This window comes from Toxorhynchites rutilus, chromosome 3 (genome assembly GCF_029784135.1).
Source record: "Toxorhynchites rutilus septentrionalis strain SRP chromosome 3, ASM2978413v1, whole genome shotgun sequence".
NCBI lineage: Eukaryota > Metazoa > Arthropoda > Insecta > Diptera > Culicidae > Toxorhynchites > Toxorhynchites rutilus.
In genome coordinates this window covers 65,338,141-65,364,288 of record NC_073746.1, presented here as the reverse complement: position 1 = coordinate 65,364,288, position 26,148 = coordinate 65,338,141, and the positions used below count along the sequence as shown (strand labels likewise).

General features: G+C 37.7%; 1 protein-coding gene and 1 long non-coding RNA gene across 2 annotated transcripts; both read left to right on the top strand.

Annotated features, from left to right (window-relative positions):
- Positions 1-6,085: 6,085 nt before the first annotated feature.
- On the top strand, positions 6,086-17,818 carry LOC129779653 (uncharacterized). Its single transcript, XM_055787245.1, has 6 exons — positions 6,086-6,315; positions 6,379-6,995; positions 7,055-7,595; positions 16,098-16,849; positions 16,911-17,145; positions 17,217-17,818. Exons 1-6 carry the CDS (start codon positions 6,220-6,222, stop codon positions 17,550-17,552), a joined length of 2,577 nt encoding a protein of 858 aa, XP_055643220.1. The 5' UTR covers positions 6,086-6,219; the 3' UTR covers positions 17,553-17,818.
- A 7,179-nt stretch (positions 17,819-24,997) lies between these two features.
- LOC129778286 (uncharacterized) lies at positions 24,998-25,787 on the top strand. The gene is made up of 3 exons (XR_008743413.1): positions 24,998-25,180; positions 25,236-25,450; positions 25,506-25,787. It is a non-coding gene; the product is annotated as an uncharacterized LOC129778286 (long non-coding RNA).
- Positions 25,788-26,148: the final 361 nt, after the last annotated feature.

Sequence of the window (26,148 nt, the reverse complement as noted above, 5' to 3'; positions counted from 1 at the left end):
AGCCAAAAACTATTGTTTAATGAAATGTGGAAAGATCCCCTCATTTTAATCAATCAATCTTGGTTACCGGCTTAGAAGTTCATGTTTGGACAGTTATGCCTAGAATATCAACATGGGACAATTGAGCTTGATGTTGTTTTTTGAAACACTGGGAACAAACAATGTGTTTTTTCCGAAAGATTATGCATAAAAACATCGTTTTACGAAGAAGGTAATGATCTGCAATACTTTTCAGAATATGAATCTCGTTGTTATTAGGCATTCGCTAACAAGGTGTACACGTGTTCTGTTAAACTTTTTTTTATTTGTTTGAGAATTAGTCGTTCTTTCAAAACATAAATGAGTAAATTAGCCCTGCTGAAAGCATGACATAAAATTCATAAAATTGTTTTTCTAAAGCTGGGAACAAACTATAACTTTTTTTTTGTACTTTTCCAAATGGTGAACATCACGAATATTGCCAAAAAGTAACATGGGACAACTATGCGTAGAACCGCAGTAAATCGATATCGGAAAAGTCTTCTCTTGAATCTGTTACGTTCGGGCGTCTCGACTTTCTTGGTTTTTTAATTATTTTAAAGGGCGAACACGAAATTATTGCGACACATCCAACAGGGCATAACTTTTTCACCATTGGGTAAAAATCAACCAAATTTTGCACACTTTCTCATTGATGTGTATTGTCTACATGCTGTCAAACTCGAAGTCGTGTTTTTGATTCAACGAAAATGGAGGTGAACCAACGCGAGTCGAGAGAACAAATTCTTTCCAAACACCTGGAATTTCCTGACCTGTCGCACCGGCAGTTGGGAAAAATGTTGAACATTCACCATTCAACCGTCTCCAGAGTGTTGAACCGGTTCCAGGAGCGGTTGACGTTGGATCACGACAAAGGAGCTGGAAGAAAACCGGGACCGGAGAACAAAAAGACGAAGGGAAAGGTGAAGCGGATGATTAAAGCAAATCCCAACGTCTCAAGCAGTGATTTGGCTAAAAAGATCGGCATGTCGCAGAGCTACGTCCAGAATGTAAATAAGAGAGCTGGACTACATACATACAAGGTACAGAACTTTTCAAACCGCGATGAGCGGCAACAATCGACGGCTAAAACTCGGGCACGGAAGCTCTACGAGAAGATGCTGAAAAAATATGGCTGCTGTATGATGGACGACGAAACGTATATAAAAGCCGATTTTAAGCAAATTCCGGGGTTGGAGTTTTTCACCGGTAAGAAGAAGTTCGATGTGGACGACAAATTTAAGAAGGGGCATTCGAAGTTCGCCTCCAAATATCTCGTTTGGCAGGCCATCTGCTCTTGTGGACTGAGGAGTGAGCCTTTCGTGACAAAGTGCACAGTAAATGGCGAGATCTACAAATCTGAGTGCCTCGAGAAGCGCCTTTTGCCGTTCTTGCAGCAGCACGACGAAGCTCCGCTATTTTGGCCAGATTTGTCATCATGCCACTATTCTAAAAGTGTCCTGGTATGTGTGGTATGAGGCCAAGTCTGTCCTGTTTGTTCCAAAGGACATGAACCCGTCAAACTGTCCGGAGCTGCGCCCGGTGGAGCATTACTGGGCAATAATGAAGTGGGAACTTCGGAAGAGCAAGAAGACAGTCAAAGACGCGAAGGACATGTTAAGAAAATGGAAAAAACTGAGAAACTGGTACCGGATGACACTGTAAAGACTTTGATCGAGGGTATCAAGCGGAAATGCGTTCAATTTTACACTCAAGGCTCCATCGATTAACTATTCTTTTGATTTTTGAAGTAAATATATGTATAAAACTACCCTAAAATTTTGGTTTAATTCTAAACATTATAAGGAAATTGGCATGACATTTTCGGTGTCGCAATAATTTCGTGTTCGCCCTTTATAACCTTAAAAAGGGGGGAGGAGCGTCGAACCACCATAGAAACGTTTATCGATCCCTAAAACCTCTGTATACTATGTTTGATTCCATTTGCTTGATTAGTTCTCGAGTCATTCAGCACCCCTCCTTAGAGAGAGGAAATGATTGTCAAATCACCATAGAAACAATTATTGCCCTCTAAAACCTCCACATGCCACATTCGGTTCCGTTTGCTTGATTAGTTCTTGAGTTATGCAGAAATTTATGCTTCATTTGCCATTTTGGTTTTTCAGATGAAGCGTTCTTATCTTGTTCGACACAAATAGAATTTACAAGTTGAAGATTTCCACAAGGTTTTTGTTAAATGGTTTAAAAATCATAGGTTGGTAAAATTTGTCTTATCTTTTTCCAATCTTGGGACATGTGTCGGCGTGCAAATTCCAACCGCACTTTCTTGTGTCGAGATGGCATTCGAGGCGCATTGGCCAGCTTTGATCTTGATATATTTGGTGAGTGCTTTAATGCTCGCAAAGCCTTCGAAACTGAGGCAACCAATTTAGGTTTGGCTTGTATTAATGAGCATACTATCACGGTGTTTGAAACTTCGTAAACAATACGAGGCAGATATTTTAACAACAGTTTCTACTTTTGTCCTGAACTCTTTTTCTTAACATTTAAATTCAGCTCCCACTAAATACCAACTGAATCATTCTATTTCTACAAACACAAATATTCTCATACAACCATTCCATGCCAAACCAATATAGTGGCTCTCAGATTTCCGTGAAAAGTGGTAATTTTGTTCTTTATCGCAAAATATTAGACCCGTATTTTTAATTTTTTCATTAGGATGCCCAATTCCATTTTAGGGCGGTCCGAAAAACGACTTTTCCTCCTTTTTTCAAAAATGACTTTTTTCAAAAATTTATACTTTTGAACTAATGTGCTGATTTTGACGACCAATATATCAAATGGTAGCCAATGAACCAGTCCTCTTTAAAAAAAATACATTACATACATTAAAAAACGGACAAAAATTTTTCATGGGTTTACCTTCACACGCACTGACGAAACTATCCATGCAGCATCAATTATAGTAACCCATGAGTCAGCAGAATAAAAATTCACAGCTCTATCAGTCGATCTCTAACCGTGATGACGGAAACAGTGAAGATACTCCATTCAGAAGTGTGCGCGTTCAAAGAACGGTACCCCGCCGCGTCGAAAACGAACATCGTGCGGCACTTTGTGGACGCCGGATGCGCCTGTTCCGGCATCTACAACATCTTGACACTATTGGACAACAATTAGAGCATCGAAAGAAAACCCGGTTCCGGACGGTTGACTACCCTGAGCAACAAGAAGCTCCAAAGGATGTGTTGTGGTACAGAAGATCATTATCATCCACTTTGTTTATGTAGGATTTCGCCTCGTGGGAGGTAAATCCATTAACATGGTGAGACAAGTTTTATTATCAGTTTGTCTTAAACGTCCTGGGAGATATGCAGATGGAGATAAGAATAGGAACAAAATAGAATAAGTAGATGGTAAGAATGTATATGAACAACGGAGGAATAAAAATAAATATAATGAGTAACGACCACCCAAGCAGTTATGTTGTCTATCCGAAAGGTTCCCGACAGATGCTGAAGAGGAAGATCGAGGGAAAAGTGGCTACATTGCTGCGAACGCTTGGCCAGGAGGTCGGTGCAACCGACCAAACAGTGAAAAAGTGAAGTGAAAAACAGTGAAAAGAAATACCATAAGGGCGAAGACTCGGTGTTCTAACCGGATCTGGTGTCGGGCCACTACTCGAAGCGATCGTTAGAGGAGATGGAGCGGCTGAATATCGATGTGGTACCCAAGTAGGCGAACCCGCCAAACGTCCCCCAGCTGTGTCCCTTCATGAATTTCTGAACAAACCTGAAGCGTAAGATCTACTTCAACAATTTTGTCGCGAAAACTGGGAAGGAATTGATAAATACAACGAAGAAAGAACTCAAAAATATGCCTACACGCATGCTTTCGTCCGCCATAGCGAATGTTCTGGTTGATTGCTGGAAGGTCGCTCGCAAGGGCGTCCGAACTTTCGGAATACTGGACCGATTCAGATGATCGACATATCAAATTAAAGCCATTAAGCTATTCTTGTTTAAAAAATTAATACACTTGTGAAAAAATTGAAATTGTTTTTCATAGTTTACTCGGTTCCGGGACCAAGACCAGTGATGTGTCTTTTTTCGTTTTTGATTTATGATTTTTCAAAGTTAACATGTTTTCAGTTTTCGTTCAATATTCTTATGCGACTACTACATGTATGCGACTAGAATATTTTTTTGTTTATTTCTGTATTATAATTTCAACACTTTTGGCTGGCTCGTCACTTCGCGACTAGAATATAGTTTTTACGCAAGTTTTGTAGTTTTTAGAAAAAAGACCAACTCATTGGCTTCAAATTGATCAAAAGATGATCAAAAATGATCATCTGAATCCGCCCAGCAGAAAAGTTATTTTTGAAAAAAAAGAGGGAACAGGATTCTACGTATTATTGGTTAATTTTGAAAAATCATAACTCAAGAACAAAAAATAACACCTCTCTAAATTTTAGATATGTTATGTAAAAAACCCAGATTTCAAGCAAAAATATAAAAATATATAGTGCTCTTGGTCCCGAGTCAATGTAAACCATAAAAAACAAACAAAATCAATAATTCTAAGAACAATTTTTTAGCAAGTATTTTTTCATCGAAGAGAATTGGCTTCATTTTGATTTGTTGATCATCGGAATCGGTCCAGCAGTTCAATAGTTATCAATTTTTGAAAAAAGTGATTTTCGGAAACAAAAGGTGAAAAATTGATTTTTAGACCACCCTAAAATGGAAATGGGCATCATAATAAAAAATAGAAAAATACGGGTTTTGCAAAAAGGAACACTACCGCTTTTCTCTGCTTACTAAACATTCTATTTAGAAAAAGTCATAGTGTCACATGAGAGTGAAAAGCTTTTCTAAGTTTTTCTCTGGCGGAGAATCTAAGAAGAGTTTTAGGCTGTTAAGCTCCACAACCAGCCTTTTCGTCGTTCTTTCCTTTTTCCTATAGATAAAATTGAGTTCCATCCACCTTTTCAACTACTGTACACGAAAAATGTACAAAATGATGATGAAATGAAATAATCCTTGGGCAGTACCTCTCATATATTTATATGGGGTATGCCGTATGGCGAAGTATTTGTTTAAATAGGAGTATTTAAGGAATTAATAATTGTTTTTTTTCCGGATCATTCTGCATCCGCATCCTTCATCGCTGATGGTGGTTGCGTGGACGTAGTTATTCTATAACAACACAAAGATGGTCGATTGAGGGCCCTGAGTTTGAACTCACGTTCGATCGCTTGGTAAGCGAACGCGTAACCAAGTGGATACGAAGACCCCCAGTTGGACCTGATGTCACCATCCAATTTCGTCACAGTTTCCACTGTCAGCCTAGTGAATGTGATATTGTAAATAAAACTTGTGACCACTTGTTTTGTAACGACCAAATTCACAAAACAGCTTCTCCTAAATTTACGACCACTAATTTGACAACCTTGAAAGGGATCTAATGTTTATGAAACGTGTAAGTGTATTTTGGTGAGACTAAAATTTTTAAAACTTATTTTTTCTACGATCAAAAAGATCGGAAAGATCGAAAAGAAAAGATCGATTTTCGCGATATTTTGGAGTACAAAGAATCGTTCAAAAGATTCGGAAATCGAAGAGGAAAAGATCGATTTTCTAAATATCGATCCAAGATCGCCCAATCCTAGATCAAGCACGCCTTGTTGCATCTTTTTCGTTTGTGTGACATAAAAGTAAGTCTCAAAGAACATATCATTGCACGCAAATGGCATCAAGAACGCAAATCTTTAATTTTCTTTTATTTTCGTGTGTTGTTGTTTGTTTTGTCGGCATTTGAAAAAATAAAAAGTTTTGTGCAAGACAATGAAGAGATATTATACAGAATATTTATATACAACAGACCTGATACTGAATTAAGGAACAGTGAAACTAGTTGGTGCTTCGTTTCATTGTAGTTTTCAATTTTTGCTCGCTATACTTACGGTCGTTTCATTTTTGAGTGTATTAGATTGAAAACAAATCGCAAATCCCACGTAACGTCCGTAACGCCGGGGAATTATCATCTGGTTGACAGTTGTTTCGTTTTGAATTTTGTTCCATTGCTAACGACTGTCAAAACGCGCACTTTGCAGAGCTTGTTGTTTAACTGTTTCGTGATCCGGTTGATATTTCAATACGGGATTTTAATCAGTGAAAAGTGGAAACCTCTGTGCTGATCAGATAGTCTTTGAATGAGGTTCAATTTTACAGGATGTCGGCGTTTATCACAGATTTTAATAATCATATTCAATCTTATTTCATAAGTAGTTCCTACGGAAATGAGACGCTCGTTACAAGCAGTTTGAATGTAAGCATTTTAGCAGATTTTCGTACGTTTTCATTTGGAAACACTTTGTTTTTCTTTCGCCAGCATCTAGCTCTTGTCACCGACACTCGAGCATTCGAAGTGTCGCTGTACGCAAACAATGTGTTCTTCATCAATCTGCACAAATTGATGAGCGTTGGGACGAAGAAACAGGCCCTGCTGTGGTCAGCGGTGGCCGTTCTGGAAGCGGCTTCCAAATGCGAGGGCGTACGCGAAGCGTTGATGAAAAAGTTTCACTACCTCCCCACGTTGGCCACCATGCTGCAGGAGGTGCACAACAGCGAACAGCAGCAGCGATTGCTGGCCCTGATCGAGCTTCTAACACACGGGGCACAGCTCGAGAGCCATGAACCTTACGTTGAATCGTTGATAGTTAAGCTGCTCGGTATAATGGAACAGGATCACGGTAAGAAGGAGAGAAGTGAAGTGATTTCGCTGGCGCTGTCGATATTGGTGAATCTGTGCTATCGGAATCTGCAGATGACCTATCTGCTCACGAAGAACATCAGTATTTCCACCTTTTGCGGACAAATCAAGCAGTTCGGTTTGCTGGCCTGCAAGATGTATATTGTACTGGAGAGAAATGACTACATGAAGGAGATGGACTTGCAGTATCTGCTGAAGATGAGCTTCAAGGAGGTGCGGAATGTGCTGACATCAAGGTATGTTTTGTACGTTTGGATGAAGTCGTACGAAATAATGCATGGTTTTTGTCCTGTAGAAATAGTTTCATTCTCCGACACGTGGTAGATTATCTGCAACATATTCGTCAGCTCAATCAAGAAGAACGTTCCAAAGATAATCGACGAAATGGCGCAAATATTGAAGGCAATTTCTTCCGTGACAATCTGAAGGAATTTCTGGAAGACATTGAAAAGTATTCCAATGAACAATTGAGCGAAAGCAATTCTAATTCTGGAGGACGTAAACGAAAGCGTAAAGGCTCGGATGAGAAGTCCTTGTCCAATTCGACCTGTGGTGAAAAGGACGATTGTATGGATACTCTATTCGAGATAATGGAATGCATTTTGGTATTGGAGCCTGTTGGAGACGAATTCCGGAAGCGGATAGGAGACGTAGCCTTGAGATGGATTCAAGCGAGGCAAAACTGTTCCGGAGCAATCAGTTTACTGAGAGTTATCATGGAAAGATGTTCAGACGATCCGGAAGGCGCAGATAAGGTGGAGGAGATGGTGGAGGTTTACCGACAAATATTAGAGGATCTAACGTCTGTCCTGGAGAATAACGTAGACGGAAGACTGGTAAGTTTATTATGCTTCCATCCGAGGCGTCTCGTGAGTAAATTGACTATTTGTGCACCTACACGCAACCCAGAATTCGGTAAATTTTTACTCAAAATTGCAAAATGGGGATTAAGCAAGGCTCGAGTATTGTTTTTTATATCTAAGAGTTTGATTGGATTGGCTGAACTATCTGGTGAATTATCGCATTTCAGACATTTCTGAGTCTAATTCTAATTTTGAGCGTCGCCGTTATATGTTGTTCAGGGTGTCGTTTATCTGGAAAAACTTGAAAATCAGGGAATACCAAGCTATCTCGTAACCAATCAGGGAGAAAATACCATTCTGCCGATTAGTATTTAGACTATTGAAGTATCAAAAAGTTAATTTTTTTTTTTATTAAATCGTTTATTTTTACAGGCTCAGTTACATAAGTTTAAAGGAGCCAAACTCCTATCTGTATTGTTACAAGTATATATAAACATTTTTCATTAATTCTAGTGTTAATGAATAGAGAACCGATTACTCGCGCTTTGCTCGAGTTTAGAAGGGTGACATTTTTTTCAGGAAAAGGAAGGGATATAAGGATATGTTGACAATGTTCACACTCACATTCGCACTCACATTCATCATACTCAATTCTTAAGCCTATCTTATATCTAATACGTATTTACATTTCACCTTATTCTATTGTTAGTAAGAAGGGATTTGCTTTCTCGCGAAGGAAAAGGAAAAGGAGAATATAAGGATATAAGGACAATCACACACGAAGATCGATAACTTTTAGGAAGACATATATTTGGGACATGTAATCAAGGTCTAACCGAGCCAACACATCTCTCACCGGCACATTGGGCTGTCTTCCTCTGGCCCGAAGAGAGTTTTCTAAATTCGATCTGGCAACAAGATACACCTCGCACGACCAAACAACGTGTTCGATGTCGTGGTAACCTTGGCCACAAGCACAGATATTGCCATCGGCAAGATTAAAACGAAAGAGTAACGCGTCTAACGAACAGTGATTGGACATGAGTCGAAAGAAGGTGCGAATAAAGTCCCGACTCAAGTCCAGACTTTTGAACCATGGTTTGAGGCTAACCTTAGGGATAATCGAGTGAAGCCACCGACCCAATTCATTTTCGTTCCACTTACGTTGCCAGTTAGCGATGGTATTTTTACGGACTAAAGAATAAAATTCATTGAAGGCGATTTGACGCTGATAAATATCGCCTTCAATTGCACCTACCTTTGCCAATGAGTCAGCCCTCTCATTACCCGGAATTGTGCAATGTGAAGGGACCCAGACAAAGGTAATGACATAACAGCGTCTGGTTAAAGCACTCAAAATTTCACGTATTCTCTCAAGGAAGTACGGCGAGTGCTTTTCCGGCCTCACTGAACGGATAGCTTCGACAGAGCTAAGACTATCCGTTACAATGTAATAGTGTTCAACAGGTCGTGAGGCGACGCTGTCCAGCGCCCAGTGTATTGCTGCCAATTCAGCAATATACACTGAGCAAGGATTCTGAAGACTGTGGGAGGTGCTAAAAAATTCGTTGAACACTCCAAATCCTGTGGACTCATTCATAGAGGACCCATCAGTAAAGTACATATTATCACAATTGATACGCCCATACTTTGCATTGAAGATCGTAGGAACGATCCCCGATCGATGATAATCTGGAATTCCATGGATTTTCTCCTTCATGAACAGATCAAAATGTACAGAGGAATTGATGTAGTCAGGAAAACAAACACGGTTGGGAATATACGAAGAAGGATCAACCTGCATGGAGATGAATTCATGATATGAGCTCATGAATCCAGAATGAAAATTTAGCCCGATCAGCTGCTCAAAATTTCCGATCACCAATGGGTTCATAACCTTACACCGAATGAAGAACCGAAGAGGAAAACAAAAAGTTAATGATTTCAATTAAAAAAAAAAAAAAAAAAATATTGGATGTTGACGTAACACTACGCTGTTATTTTGTTCAAGTCGCTTGTTAATAACTACAGACACTCATCTTCGCTTTGCGTTCGTCTCAACAGAAACCCTTTTTATTAATATTTCCGGTCTCGATTAGCGTAGCTGTCATCCTTGGGGGAGACAGTTTTGCCACTGTCTTATTTTCTTACTAAGCCGATGATAGCCTAGTTTGATGATTCCCCACAAAGTTGTGTAGTTCAAACCTCAATGGAATGGCATCAGTTTGATGTAATGATTGCACTGCCAGAGACATCAGCGAGTAAGTAATTTGGTCGCGTCTACAGCTCAATCCGAGACGAAGACATGTGATGACGCCTAGCAAGGAAGCGATGTTCATTGCTTCGTATTTAGAACGATTTGAAAGTTTGCCTCAGCGAGATCCAGTATTTACACTCCAGGCAAATATTTCCCTTCGTTCTTCTTCTTTCCTTTGTTCGCTTGAATCATTCCCCTTCGTTCTTCTTCTTTCCTTTGTTCGCTTGAATCATTCCCCTTCGTTGATCGTCGATAAGTTGCTCGTTATCGACGGCATGGGTAGCAAAGCTTACAAATGAGCAGAACAAATGTATAGGAAAATGGAAATTCTTCAAGGTTTCGTCCATTTAAATCGTTCACACATCAGGGGATTCTAAAATATAGTATAAAAAACAAATCTTAGGGATTTTCCGATTCGTTTGGTATGTAAATCGTCTAAATCCATTCGCGGAAAAAATAGTAATTAACGTTAACTTTATTTCTTAAAAACGTTACCTGTTTTCTGATTTGGCACCCTTAAAGAAAGACGTAGTTCTACGTCAAAAAAATTGCATTTGATTACACCCTTTCCAACTTCTATAAGATTACCTTGAATATATTTCGTTGTGACACACGCAGTTAGAATTTCTACAAGATATTTTCCATATCCGTAAGTTTTATCAATGAAAGTTTCAAAACAATCGGGAAATTTATATGTCAATAGTAAATAACCTTTCCATTTCGGTTAATGACATTGCACTAGTATCGACGCGACGCTCTGATATGCAGAGTAATCTTGATGACCTGGCCGCATGCTCTTTCGCGGCCGGCCTGAGAACTAATATCAGCAAGACGAAAGCTTTGGATGTCAACACGGTCACGTCTTTCAAATTCACAGTAGCTAGACAAGCAGTGGAGAGGGTCGAAAGTTTCCAATATCCAGCTAGCCAGATTGTGTCGGATGGTGGGACAAGCTTTGACATATGCTCAGGGCTTAAGAAGGAAAGGTCTGCCTTTGCGAGTCCTAAGAAGACATGAAGGTCAAATCAGATCAGTCACCACACCAAAATTCGGATCTTTAATTCCAATGTAAAATATGTGCTTTTTACGCATGTGAGAAGTGGGGCGTATCAGCAGAGAACACGCGGAAGCTTCAGGTCTTCGTGAACCGATGCCTGATGCCAGACAACTGGATCTCAAGGGACGAGCTCCATCGTCGTTGCCATCAGATGCCGATTTTAACAGAGATCCAGGAGCGTAAGTGGCGGTGGGTCGGTCACACATTGCGGATAAGTGGTATTGAAATTTGCAGAGAAGCACTAGACTGGAACCCACAAGAACATCGCAGCAGAGGCAGATCCAGAGGTTCCTGGCGACGGAGTCTCACAAACGAGATGAGAGGAGTCGACTCAAATTTGACCTGGGCACTGGTCAAGACGAGAGCTGCGGATCTCTCAGGATGGAAGCTTCTAACGCAGGCAACAATTAGTAAATAAGTAAGTAGATTCTGCTTACTAGGATCCCCCAACGATTTTCAGCAGGATTCAAGTCTGGAGAGCGAGCCGGCCAGTCCAATAAATCAAGTTTTTGGTCCTTTACCCATTGGTTGGATGCCTTGCTGGTACGAATAGCGGCATTATCTTGCTGGAATGTGAGTTTTTTGCGACGATATCTACGCAAAAACGGTAGGAGGGACGATTCCAGAAAATCTATGTAATCCTTGCTATTTATTTTGATTGATGTGAAAACTATCTTTAGTTGCACAGAACCAAGCACGAGCCTTCTTCCGTAAATCACGCCAGCACCCGTTGAAACTCTCTGGGCCATCGAAATTAAACTTTTTCTTCACTGAAGAATACCTAGCAAAGATAAAAGTAAAAAAGATGCAATCTTACATTGAAGAACTTTTCGTTATGGTATATAATGAAAAGTATTATTTTGAAAACATTCTTTGTCATAACATACCACTTCTCACTGTCGATTCCTGTGAGCTTTGGCGAAACGTCTTTCGATGTGAGATAGTGTAAGATTAGGAGCTTTAACCCTTTTAGCCCACTTGACTTGACGACTTGCCTCCCGGGAAACATTTAAATTCAAAGATTGCTTTATTTGCATAAGCCATTTTGATGTACTCGAAGCTGTTCTAACTATTCCTCGCTTATTCCGGTCAGAGAGCTTCGATTTACGTGGAACTCTCTTCTTCCCATATCTTTGAGGATTCGCTTTCAGGTTTTCAGGCCTGTCATACAAATGAGGCATAAATTTCTGCATAACTTAAGAACTAATCGAGTAAATAGAGCCAAATTTGGCATGTGTCTCTAAAGAGGGGAGAACCAATCAAGCAAATCGAGCCAAATTTGGCATGTGAAGGTTTTAGGGATAGTTCTTAAAAATTATCAAAGAATTTTTTGGAAAAAAAATCATTGAAGAAAAAAATGTTTTAAAAATTAAAATTATTTTTTTCTTAAAAACATATGCTTTTAAAACTCTAAAAAAATTGTAATAAAAAGCCCTTAACATTTCCAACAAATTTTCCATACATCGGACGATGGGCACATTTACATGGAAAAAGTTTTTCGAACATCAACCTTTTCCTTTTTTGTTTTGAAAAAATACTATTAATGTTTTATTCGTAACATTTTTATGTATGAATCATCGCAATTTATATGCTCTACTAACTTTTCTCTATTTAGTAACATGTCAAGAACATGTCAAACGTGAGAATTTACACACAAAAATGTTACGAGCAAAACATTATTTTTTTCAGGAATCTTCATACAAAAATGATTTATATTCCAAAAACTATAAAAGATAGAAAGTTGATGTCTTCGACAAAAGTTTATATTTTAACAAGGTCTAAGGTTAAAAGGTTTGTCGAATACACTCTATCGCTATCTTGACTCCAAACAAAATTAGGACAAGTTGTATTTTTTTCAAAGAAAATATGAAAAAGTTGCTGTTCGAAAAACTTTTTCTTGTAAAAGTTCCCATCTTCCGATGTATGGACAACTTGTTGGAAATTGTAAGGGCTATTCATATCTATATTCTTGGGAATTTAAAAAAAAATACGGTTTTGAGAAAAACGAATTTTAATTTTTAAAATAACTTTTTTGTCGGCGAAATTTTTTTCCAAAAAAAAAATTTGGTATTTTTGGTGAAAATTCAAACAATTTCCTATATTTCGTCCTTTGACAAAAATTTTGTAGGTATCATAGTTTTTCAATTATATACTTTTGTAAAAAAATAAGAAAAAAAATTGTCTTTTTCCAAAAAGTAGTCTAATTCTTTTTCGAATATTTCAAGTATGCAAAGTTGCTTAAATGACCCATGTCTTAACACCCATAACGTTTCACTGCTATCTGAGATGGTGCTGCCAACTCCTAAGACGAGTTGGCATGAAATTCGTCATATGTTCTACAATTACATAGTGACCAACGTTGTTCGTCCATTTGATGTTTGCGCTAACAAAATGTATTTTTGTTCGAAAGTGGAGTGGATTTTAATGTGATAAAAATAATTTATGGCACCAGTGCCATAAATTATCAAAATTTATTCACGAATGGAGGAATTAGATTTTTCCCAGTATCGGGTGAATTCTCTTCTGTTAAAACTCAACTCCATATTTGGCATAATGAGTATAACACAAGAGTCGAGACGCGTGAACTTTGTCTGGTATATTGATCGAAAACAGCATGAACGAACTTCGAAAAGCCTGCATTCAGGCACTTTCGTTACTGTCAATAATTTCAGGTGATTATCACGAACGTTAAGTTGATCTTCATCACTTGCAGTGAATTTTTATTGAAAACGTGTTACCCATTGCACATGTAAATGGTGGTGTATGTCATTTCCGGGCAATCGTGAGTAGATTCATAAAACGTAGCCAGAGTTATTCTCTACATTCCATTGCCGAAGTCGCCAAAAACAAGAATTTTGTGTGATGAATTGCCATCCTTTACCATTAATCGGTTTCACTGTCAATTGGTGACGCTGAATTTTATGCTTTGATTTTCACTAACACGCAATGATCTTCATATTCGACCTTATGAATACCATGACGAAAAAGAAGATGCAAATGAAAAATGAACTTCATGGCAAGCTGATGTTGATGTTCATTCCACTGGGGTTCATTGATAGTGTTCCATATTTATCGACTCTCGCTTGAGCAGTAGGTTATCAATACAAGGAAGGCAGAAATTCGCCGAATTTGAATGTCGCGAATGTGAATATTTTCAGCACTGAAACGCACTCCTATATCTTCTTCTATCTATATAAAAAAATGGATCGCCGAATGTGTTGATAATAGCAAAACACGAGAAAGGAATTGTCCGATTCAGGACTGCCTTTATTCTATCATATTTCCTGTATCAAACATTTATTCCATGTAACGGAGACATGGTTGTAGTGTTTCATGACAGCCAGAAAGCTAAGGAAGTCTAACTAATTAAAGTTTATAATGACGTTTGGCATTGTCCCGTATTCTAAATCTGACCTCAATGAGACATTGCATAATACAAGCTATACATTGTCGTTGGTTTCGACGAATCTTTTAACAAGAATACAAATAAGTTGCATATGGATCTAAGTAACAGATTTTGGGATGAAGAATAGAAGGAGATGGCCAATCGTTGCGTGGCGTCAAAATTGTTGTAAGTCCTCAAGTATTAGATGAACTTGCAGCTTTTAAAGAAGACCTGGAAAATATATCTTTAAATATACTTCCTTTAGTGTCGATAAAGGGCACTAACATGAATTGATCATTTTACGCGACTTTCGAAATAGAGAAGAAAAAATCTTGAACTTGGGTACTTTCGGATTGTATATTTTATACAGTGCATACAAGAATGGCTGGGCTCAGAAAAATGGTTTGAAAGCTTATGAAGCGTTAATGTATCCTTCGATGAAAGCCGTATCTTCTCTTGATCCTTTCATCATTGATTACTATCAACAAATGGCTAGAAAACAATTCGACTTACACTGAAACAATATTGCTTGCAACAAAAGCAACAAGTTTGAAATAATAGATCAATTCCAAATGAAATTGAAAAATGGCAAAACATGAGTATTTTTGATCCGAATGAAAGTTTGTATTCCGTTTGGGTTGGAGGAAAAATGAGTTTTCAACAGCATTTGGTATTTTTTAACTAAAGTGTAACTTTTGAAAAGGGCGTATCGATTTTAGTAAGAATTTTTGATAATTTATATCTCAAAAATTATGATTCTACCGATATAGTGTCTTAGAAAGAGTTATAGAGTATTGATGTCCAAACATGAAAAAAATATACACTGAGAAAAAAATTAGTACCTTTTTTTATTTACAAAAAAAAACATTAATTTGCAATATCTAAAATACATATACAAAATCTGCATTTTTAGTTCAATTTCATTTGGAATTGCACAATATATTCACGGAACTTTTTACCATAGTAAAAATGGTCTCCAGATTCGATGAGAAGGCTTTCCGATTAACATCAAATGTTTTTATGAAAACATGCGTGAGGAAATACTTGTACTATGCGACAAGGTTGTCAATAAAAATGTCAAGCTAGTTAATTCAACGAGTTTGAAATTTTCATTCCTTTTATCTGAAAGACAATGAAAGCCCGAAGAAAGAAGCTTTTGTGTCAAATGAATCAAAGTTGATGAAACGGCTACGAGAAAAAGCGAAATCTCCCCAGGCGAAACGAGAAAAAATGGTAAAACACAAAGAAGGAAGCCGAAAGATTGCAGGAAAAAATCGTTGCGTTAAAATAATAAAAGTTTCTGGAAATTGATCCGAATCAAAATGAAAATGACTCGTTTTGTATTAGTGTTTCGGGATCCTTCAAGTCAACTTTAAACTGTGTTAATAAATCTAAGTTCATAAATTTCATTGTTTTAGTTAATCAAATGTTTTTAGAACTACAGCTACCTAATAAGGAGAAAATTTGACTAGCCTACATCTGGAAATTTACTCAAAAACCACTGGGAAATCAGGGAATTTTTTTTTCGGGTTTTGAGTCGACATCCTGTATAATGAAGAGTTTTGGTAGAAGTATTAGGAAATTTATAGTAAAAGTTAATTTTAACGAGTAGATTAGAAGACCAATAAATGAACAGTTCTGCGATTGAACCTATGAACGTGCGCTAAGTAAGGAAACGTGAATGTGTAACGAAAAATAAATTTTGGGCGGGACGAAGATTGCCGGGTCAGCTAGTTTTAAATATAAGGTTGGACAGTGTACGAGGTGCACATATGGACGAGACGCCACTGATTTCAATCGATTCGCTAACAACACACATATATTATTATTTCTCAGACAATTGCGTTCGCTAAACTGTTGGCCACAATGGTGAGGTCCCAAAAATCCTCACATTCCACCCTGGACAATGTGGCGGAGCAATTCTTTCAGTTAACGTTCGGACAAATACTGAATTCCTCAGATTCTAGCAAATCGTTCAATTATTCGCTGCCGGACAATGAGTTCGAGATCTACTTATGGGCTCTGTACACCTTCAATGAATTTGCAAATATTTCACCAACGCTTTGGTTTGCCAAGGTGAATAATTTATTGAAGCACAAACCGATTCAGTATATGATCGCCCGGGGTCTAACAAGCGGCGAATTGGGCCTCACGGAAGCCATGCTGCATGTGACAGCATCGGCGGATTTTCCCCGCAAGGAAGTATCCCAAATGGTTGGCATTCTCAGCTCGGACAAGCCTTGCGTTCCGTGTGAGCCTCAAACCGAGCGAAGTCCTACGTTGTTGTCGCATCCCGCAGCAGGGGCGCCCGGTTTGAGCCGGGATCTGCTGGAACGCATGAACCAGACTATTTCGCACATTCAGGATGCTGTTTCCGCTGGGCATATTAATGACGTGACCAAGGTTGAGTTGATCGAATTCTACAGCTGCAAGATAAACATGGAAACGCAACTGATGAACGACTTGAGAGGCAGTCTGAGCGGTATGTCATCGCAGATCAATACTTTGATGCATCAGAATCAGCTTCTATCGGCGGAAGTCGAGAAAGTGCAGCGGCAAAATTTGCCGCTTGGATTGAAAGTCTCTGCGTGAGTAATAATTGTTCCAAAACAGAAGAAATGGTTTTTTGAAAATACCTGATTTTTGCAGGCTTGAAACAGAAAATCGATTACTTGAAAAGGAGTTGAATCAAATGAAGAACGCAACCGCTTCGTACGATAAGAAAATAAGCCAAGTGAAGCAGGAATTATCCGAGCATATAAAGAAGTACAGCGAGAAGAGCCAACAGTGCGCGGCGTTGATTAAAGATGTCGAAATGTATCGTGTGCGGGACAGTAATTACGAAAAGGAAACCAAACGTTTGCAACAGGAACTCGCTGATATGGTATGGCTCGCCACTTTCGCACACAGCAGCGTAAGTTTGAAGGCTATTAACACTATCTGTAATCATTTCAGCTCAAATCACGGGACAAATCACGCAAACTTCTCAAGATGGCCGAAGAAGACCGCCAGAAGCTATCCGAGCAGAAGGAAAACGACAAGAAGATGTACGAGACTAAAATCCGCGAACGCGAGCGGGAAATTTCGAAACGAAACGATCTCATCCAGCAGCTGGAACAGCAACTGTCCCAACGGGACAGTAAGCTTGCATCGCAGGAAAGTGAGCTGCAGGAACTGTTGACGCAAATTTCCACTAAGGACGAACGGATTGCCGCAATCGAGGCCGAGCTGAAGGAGAGCGAGAGTATACAGAAAGCCATTTACAGTCTGATGAACAAAGGGAAGAAATGACGAGGTCTCATAGAAAATACGATGTTAGTTTTAGATTTTGTACAAATTTATAAGGTAGATAATAATGTAAATATTCATGCATCGTGAAACACTTCCCAAAGTTCGAGTTGGATTCTAATTTATACAGTTATTGAACCCAGTCGTATGGTTTGCGTCTTCGCTAGCATTGGCACTTTTTATACTGTTTGGGAGGCGCATTTACATCACGTTTATGGAGCTGATTTGCACCTCAAATGAAAATACATTCGCTATATAAGCAAAACAAACCTAATAACATCTATTTATTCCGTTTTCCCACGGAAACTAAAAGCTACCTTTTTAAATTGAAACTGAAGCGTATTGCTCTCGACTGTATCCATAACATAAGTCTCGAGGCTATGGCAAGAGTAACAGCTCTTCGGCGCAAATTATGGGAACTTTTTCTCGGAATATTGGTGGTATAAGGTGACTCAGAATCGAATTCGCACCCCACCATGCAGATCGTTTCTCACTACTTTCGAAAATCGAAAACAAGTTTTCGAAATATTCTATTTAGATAATGATATGTGCATCATTTTAAAGCTTAAACCTTAAACCTTGTTATCATGGGGTGTATTGATGTAGTTGACAAAAATATCGGGAAGAAATAAAAAATCGATTTCTATCTACTTTTACAAAAATGTTGTAGACTAACACAATCTTTTGCAGACTAAGCCAATAGCAAACCTATTTAACCCTATAACTCAGCTTTTATTTGATCTCTGTAACGTTTCTGTAGGATTTTTCAACACAGAGATATTTTAATTTGAAGGAAAAAAAATTCCCACAGAGTTTTTAGGTGAGGGATGCATGTAGGGAGAGGGTGATAATGACGGACAACTCAAGTAAACGTTGATTTTTTCGTGAATTTAAAAAAAAATTAAAGAAGAAACTCATAGTCCAGGATAATAAAACAAGTTTAAAATATTTCTAGAGAATATTTGGGTGTTAAATAAAACATAACTAATGTATTTTAAGCGTGTTTGAATGTTTTAACGATCTATAAAATTATTCGAATGTGATCGATAAAAAGAAGGAAAGAAACCATTTCAACGGAAGTTGATATGATGTTTCATGGTACAATGTATTTCATTGGCATGTTTGATCTCTCAAAAGTTAAATGTAAAAGGAAAAAAGTAATAGATTTTTGTTGTAAAATTGAAAAATGAACTAAAGAAAAACAATATTCATATCGTTCAAATGCTGTCTCGTTGGAGGAGAACACGCGCTTCTCTTTTTCATCATGTACGGATAAATTTATAACTGCTGGGTCTCGTTCATGAATTGGGAAGCCAAAGGAACGCCAGACAACAATGGAGCTGATGTACCGTTCTTATTTGGATCTTATTTGGTTATTAATTGCTCTTTGCTCAGCTAAGGCGAATATGGTACTACTAAACGATTTTCAATTTCAATGTCTGCGTTGTTGATATTTGTGAATGGCATTATCAGTAGTTATTCGTTGATATTTCAGATATTCGCCTACGCTTGCGATCGTGTCGTTGGTGAAACCTGTAGGAAAACGCTTTGTACATATTCGATCTACCATGCAAGGCTACCATACACCATATTGTGGTAACAGTATCGAACAATCATTCATATTCCGGAATCCGATTGGATTAGCACTCGATCGAACTTCACGATCACTCGATTCGTTTAAATACATAAAAGACATAGTCCTAACCCTAACTCAATTTTTTTGTATATAGATTTTCTTGAATTTCCACCAAAACTTTAAACATAACATAAAATTATCATCAGACACAATTTTCGTACAAAATTTATCCCCCAATTGCAGAGAATGTGTTGCTTTTTCACATTGAACACATTTTTGATATGCAGAATTAACTTTCATTGAAAAAAATGGTTTAAAAGCGTGTTTATAAGGAATAAATCCAATATCCATTTTGCATTTTTGCTTCACAGAAATGGAACACGGAGCTCAATGTTGTCTACGTCGAAATGCGTCGCAAGGTTGATACATTTGCACAACTCGATTGAACTGGAGTCGAACGGATTTCAGAATGCAAAATTGCAATTCGTTCGGATAAGTTTGACTCTGACGCTGTTACGGCGTTGTTCATGATAGCGTTTCCCAAGTGAATGTATTCTTCCTCAAGCCACTCATGTTGATTAGGTTGTAGGAATCGGAGTCGTTCGCTCTCTACCTTCGCGTACATGTCGACCATGAATTGTTGGTACAGCTCACGACATCATATAATGACATCATACGATACACATAAAATCCATCGAGCGCTTTCCTTTATGTTCCTTCATCTTATTTATTCTTTATTATATTCGTCTGATAAAGCTATTCATAAATATTATTTCAGAATGAGTAATAATGTTCATAATGAATGGAGTACCTGTGGCAGGATCACGTTGTCTAATGTTGATGAAATATTCGAACGTTGGGAACGTTAGTGCTATTGAAGAAGAACATGGAGAGAGTCGTATGAACGATGTGCGTTAATGATGAATTCCAGATTATTGTTTTTTCTTGGAATTACAATTTCTCTTGTCATTGTGCAAACACCTTCTATGATTTTAGTAACGCTTGCGCACTGAATCTAGACACGTGCTCTTCCGCAGATGTTTTATCAGAATTGATGACAATAACGTGATTGTGCTCCCGTGGCCGAGTGGTTAGCGTCATAACTAACATGCCGGGTGTTCGGGTTCGATTCCCGTTCTGGTCGGGGGAATTTTTCGCCAAAGAAATTTCCTCCGACTTGCACTGTGATCACGCATATTCTAGAGCTTGCCACTCAGAATGCATTCAAGGCGTGTTATTTGGCATAGAAATCTCAACTAAGTACTAATAAAAATGACGCAAGTAATACTACGTTGAGACGGCGAAGTTCCTCTAGGAACGTTAGTGCCATTGAAGAAGAAGAAGAACGTGATTGTCATTGTGTGAACCGAGCAAGTGTGATTTGAAGTATTTCAATAATTCGTTGTGCTCATTCAAAAATACTTCCAGCTCGTCGGCGATACACCTGGCTCTAGACGAAGTGGGGTTACTTGTGATTTAACAACATAAATAAATAAAACATAAAAAAATAGGGTATGGGTTTAAATTTGTGATTATATGTACTGTTTGAAGCAAAATTTAAGAAAAAAAAATTCGGATTTTTTTTGCATAGAAGCACTCTAATTGGTATCAAATATATAGTAATCGGTATCCTAGCGGTATCGTATATAGTTTACAACCTATTCTCAAGCTTACCAAGTTTTTTGTGCATAATTTCATCAAAATCGGTCGAGCCGTTTCGGAGGAGTTCGGTAACAAACACCGTGACACGAGATTTTTAAATATGTAGATTTATTTTTGAGGCAGAAATTTTGCAAAATGAATGTGCCATTTTTGAAAAAACAATAATTAGTTGGGAAAGACGGACACTTTACGGAAAAGATTGACACCTGGGGAGAGAAAGATGTATTTTTTCTCATTTGTTCATGTCTGAAATCGCTTCCCGCATTCGGAATGACAAATTCGGATCACGTTTTGAAAACCGCTCTGCTGATTCATCTATGATATCTGGTTGCTCTTGCAAACGTAGTAGTATAATCAAATTGTTTTCAAAACAAAATGTTTTTTTTCCTTTCGGTTGAGTGTCCGTCTTACCCAACCTAATTAGTAATTTTTTTACATCAATATTTCTGGAGTAAAAATGAGAAAACTTCACCACTGATTCGATAAACTGGAAGAAAAGGTATGGGTCCTGATTCTCGAATACACTTCACGGTGGAAACGAAATTAAATGTATCCACGATGACAATGGTACGGTGTCGACATTTGGGTACGAAATAAGTTTCCCACTAAAACTTATCATTATAATATCAAATGATCTTCAGATGAAATTTTTGTATGAGATTATTATATCACATGAAGAGAACAAAGTTTTCCACTCACATTGAATACCAGTTTGATACGAAGAAGGTAATTTTCATTAATGATTTTTTATTTGAAAAGTGCTCATTCTGCCTGAAAACTCATTTTTATCTTCGACACTTCACTAACTCGTAAAACGTAGTTCAATGGCGTGCCGTTTATTTCGTTTCCACCGTGAAGTGTACTCGAGAATCAGGCCCATGGTAAAACACTCACGTAATGAAAAATACTCCAAAAAATTACTCGATAAATGAGCACCTTATTTTCTGCAGACGAAAATTTACATCGAGCTGCTCTTTGTAGAATAATTGTTTGTCTTTATTTACAACTTTAACAGAAGGCCAGCTAGGTGTACACAGTAGGTGTCAAAGGAAAGAAAAAGAAATCTAACATCACTGAGAATGCAAAATTTTTGTTCCATCGACACTAAGACGCAACAAATTCTTTCTTCTCTCCAATTTAATGTAAAAAGTTTTGCAGATTTGGAATTTGTCCGAAATTAGTGAGTTTTAAGTGTTTTGTATCTGAATGTGACTGATTCGAAGTGATTAAGATAAATAAACTCTCAGAAAAGGAAGATTTTGCAATGCGCAGCTTAAGCTCTTAATGTTTCGTTAATGTTTTTAATTCGGCGCAGGATGAACCAAGAATGACTCCGGGAAAGAAAAATATGCTTTATTCCCGTCAGTAGCTTGTTCTGGCCATGGAGATGACAAGAATAGTATTTCAAAACACCGAACAAAAATGAATGAAATTGAAGAAAACAATATTTTGTGATGTTTTTAATTCAATTACCGTTAAATCTCCATTCACCGTGCATTTTCGAAATATGTTCCAATATTTTTTCGAAATAGTGGGAAAATACCCCACTTTTGCATTTATGTTACCAAAAATAGTATAATAACTTTGATATGGGGCATAGTTGCGATAAAAATCCCTTTAAAGTCTCGCTTTGACGTTTTTGTTTGTCTACATCCGAAGCAATTAACTCTCCATCCGCGTCCCTACGAAGAAAAGTGGCAAAAACGTTTCTGAGATTTTAGAGTTTAAAATACTTGTTGCATGGGGTTTTCTCCTGTTTTACCGTACAATCGTAGCTTATATGTTTTTTGAGGCTGCGTATCAAATATAGAAGAAAATTGTGTTTACATTGACTTTTCATCAAAACAAAAATGCACGGAGAATGGATCCTTCATAAAATAAAATTCTCCATTCACTGTGCAATGAAATTTTGCAATACATAAACGACAATTTGTCTAATTTTTTATAGAATGAGCCAATATAAACTCCAAAAGAAGCACTACTCCACAGATGATTTGGAAAAAGCAATCGATTCTGTTCAACGTGGAGTATCGATGAGATCCGCGAGCCGGGAATTCAACATACCGGTACAGACGATTTGCAACATGCTCAGAATCTGTAAACGGAAGATTTAGGAATGGTGTGTGGGACAATGTGGGCGCCTTATGAAGTTGAAAACTCTATTCAACTTCAACCCTGGATCCTTGGGGAAAAATCAAAAGTTCATCGAAAGACATCCTCAAGTCTCCGCCAGTAACAAAGCGTCAACTAAGGAATTGGTTCCAGGGAGTGCATAAGCAATTCCTGGCTCATCAAAGTTTGGATGTATTTCTCATTGAGACAATATTCCACGATTAGTTTTAACAGAATTGAATTTGATACTCCTTCAAATACATACATAATTTTTTTCACAAATAAATTCTACGACTAAATATAAACCATAAACCATAAAATTCATTCGATGATTTTATCTTTCCTAATGGAACTAGGATAAAAACTCTAAATGCACGGTGAATGGAGCCCTAGGTGTACGGTAAATGGTGACATAAAACGGTGATAGGCGACAATAAGATGTTCCGAAAAAATGTTCAAAGCAACTTATTTTTGAACAGAATCCTTAAATGTCTTATTTTTCTGAGAATTTTTATGCGAGGAGAAGGCTATCTATGGTATCTATGGTATGGTATCTGAAAGTGCGATTAGCATTTTTTTATTACACCAAAGACTAAAATTACACAAAATTTGCTTAAATGCACGGCGACTTAACGGTATATCTTTTTCTTTGAATTAATACCTATAACGCCTAAAAATACACAAGAGCAATATTACAGAGACACGCACAGTCTGTGAGTATTCGTGTTACGATTTTGAGGAATTCGAAGTGCGTTTTCTAAGCAACGATCTTGTGTTAGGGAGCGTAAAATCCGGAAGTGGTTTCAAGAGGTAGATGATTACGTCCGACAAGCAATCCTCCAAATTACTTGTTCCAACAAAGAAAGTGGTTTTGACACCTGCTGGCGAAAAATACGTCCATACTTTAAACGCGAACTCCGAGAAGAAGTGCTACTCAGTGGGGTTTTCAGCTAGTGCGGCTCGTGTATTGGCACCACCTCTCAGCGGAAATTGCAATTAGCGTTCCCGATGGTTGGTCAGAGGATGAAAATTACTCAGGCTGGATGACACGTTAAACTTGTTTGCCGATAAATAAGAAAAATAACTTTTTTGATAGATCAATTTACATTCTATGGGTGCGCAGAATTAGGAATAATACAATTTAAGTGTGCAGAAAAAGGCACACATCATATGTTTTCAAAAATAATTTTTTGAAGAAGTTTTTTAAGCATTGTTTACGGATTTTATTTCATTATTCCATAAAATCTTTGAAAAAACATAAAGAAGTCGATTTTTTATTTTTCCTGATAGAGAGGTCTGCATGGTGGTGTACGATTTCGAGTTTGAGTCACTGTAATTATGGTTAATCTTGTCTTTGTCTTGTTTTGTTTACACCGCACCTTGCTCAATCAACCATTAGCAATTTCTCAGTCAGACTTCAGAAAACAAACGCGGCGCTGCACTTGAATTTAATTTTCATCAGCCCGCGTTCATAACAAACACGTATTCACTCTTGGTACGAAGTGTATCAAATTCATAAACATGAGAGCGCCGAATGAACACAGCCTTGAGTTATGCAATCAACAATACAAGCAGAGTGATTTTCTCAATGAATTTGTCAATTACGTGTGTTCAAATGATATCTTTTACGACAAATCCCATATCATTCAATACGTCACACATCAAGTAATTTAATACACTCTGTCCAACTTCTATAAGACCTGGTGATGATCTTGCTGCTTTGTGTCATTGTAAACAAACAATGCTTCGATTTATATTCTAGTTTGTAGGTATTGGTTACTACCAAACATTGCATGATTTTCAACGCTGAGCGTATACGAATGTTTTTGTATTTTTCAACTGTTTTTATATGACCAGTTACATCTTCCGTTGTTTTAGTTGTTTTAGTCAATAAATTTGGAAAATGCCGCAGGGAAAAGTGCTCACGGAGAGAGAAGAAGGACAATTCGATGCATTTCACCAAGAAAATGTTGGTATCCGCGTAAATCGAAGCTTTCTGCAGCAGCAGTATGGCATGGTATGTTATAGCAAAGAATACATTTTGCCATATACCGTCAGAGAACGTAGAATAGAAGGTAAGGGATATTTCCCGTGTATACACACGGAGAGCGCATGTGTTACACACACAAAGAAGTTAGTAATAAAAAATCCTCAATTTGTTCGAAGTTCTGAAGTTGCTCCAATATTTCTTGATTTTAAAAGTTCTAACAATCATAAAAAGTGACAAAATCGCAACACGAGCCGACGATAATAATGATAGTGTACCGCATTTTCACTGCATGTAAAATTTCATATATTTTATCGATTTCATACTAAACAGTTTTTCTTTACTTCAGCAAAATGTCGAAGTACCACGTCCTGCGATACCGGATAACTTTCCATCGTTTTTCGACCACCAGTTTGTTGAGACGGAAATGGTTAATCTTTTTCGGATACAAAAGCTCGCTCTATACGCCAAACATATTTGTTTATTCGCTTCATTTTTCGCCGGATTCTTTTGGGGATACTGTTTTAACCAATAATCTGCAAATAAGACGTCTTCGTACTGGAGGTAAGTGTGTTTTATACAAATTGTGATGAGATAAACTAATCGGAGATCTTTTCAGCTATCCCATGCATTCGTTCCTTGGATCGAAAACGGGAACGACACTGCCTCGATATAACCTTTCCACACATATGTTCAACGGTTTTTTGCATTATTTTTTAATAAAATTGCGATAATTCGACTGTTTTCAATTTTAAAATTGTTAAGCAAACTGCTATTTCATCATTTCGAAACATATTCTGAGACAGTTCTTGTGTTATAATTTAAAAAAATTGAAAACATTCGAGGGCTTGTATTCGAGACACGACCGCTTAGGACGTAGGACTTCGCAATCTTTTTTTTTTAATTTCGGATATTATTTGCGAATACGTCTAAATTTCATAATTAACTCTTTGGTAAAAAGTTCCGGAGACCCTGAAAAGTTTTAATGGATTGCGTGGTTTTGTAGAATCATTCCGAGGGGCAACGATTTTTTCTTGCCTTTGCAAGAACAATGCACTAATTGATCATGTGTCGCAATTTGTTTCTTTATATCAATGCACGCATTACACTGAATATATAACGAAAAGCATCTTCCGTGCATCACCATTCAACAAGCATCAAACAAGCGTCCAACAGATGCAGACAGTTGCAGCGATAAAAATGAAACATCGCGAGAATGACCGTTTATGAAAAATATTCTCTTTCCGCTATCCCCCTTCGCT

Coding starts and splice junctions, on each gene's coding strand:
- LOC129779653 (XM_055787245.1), top strand. CDS start 6,220: ATGTCGGCGTTTATCACAGATTTTAATAATCATATTCAATCTTATTTC. Junction 7,596..16,097: donor ATAACGTAGACGGAAGACTG/GTAAGTTTATTA, acceptor ATTATTTCTCAG/ACAATTGCGTTCGCTAAACT. Junction 17,146..17,216: donor AACAGGAACTCGCTGATATG/GTATGGCTCGCC, acceptor TAATCATTTCAG/CTCAAATCACGGGACAAATC.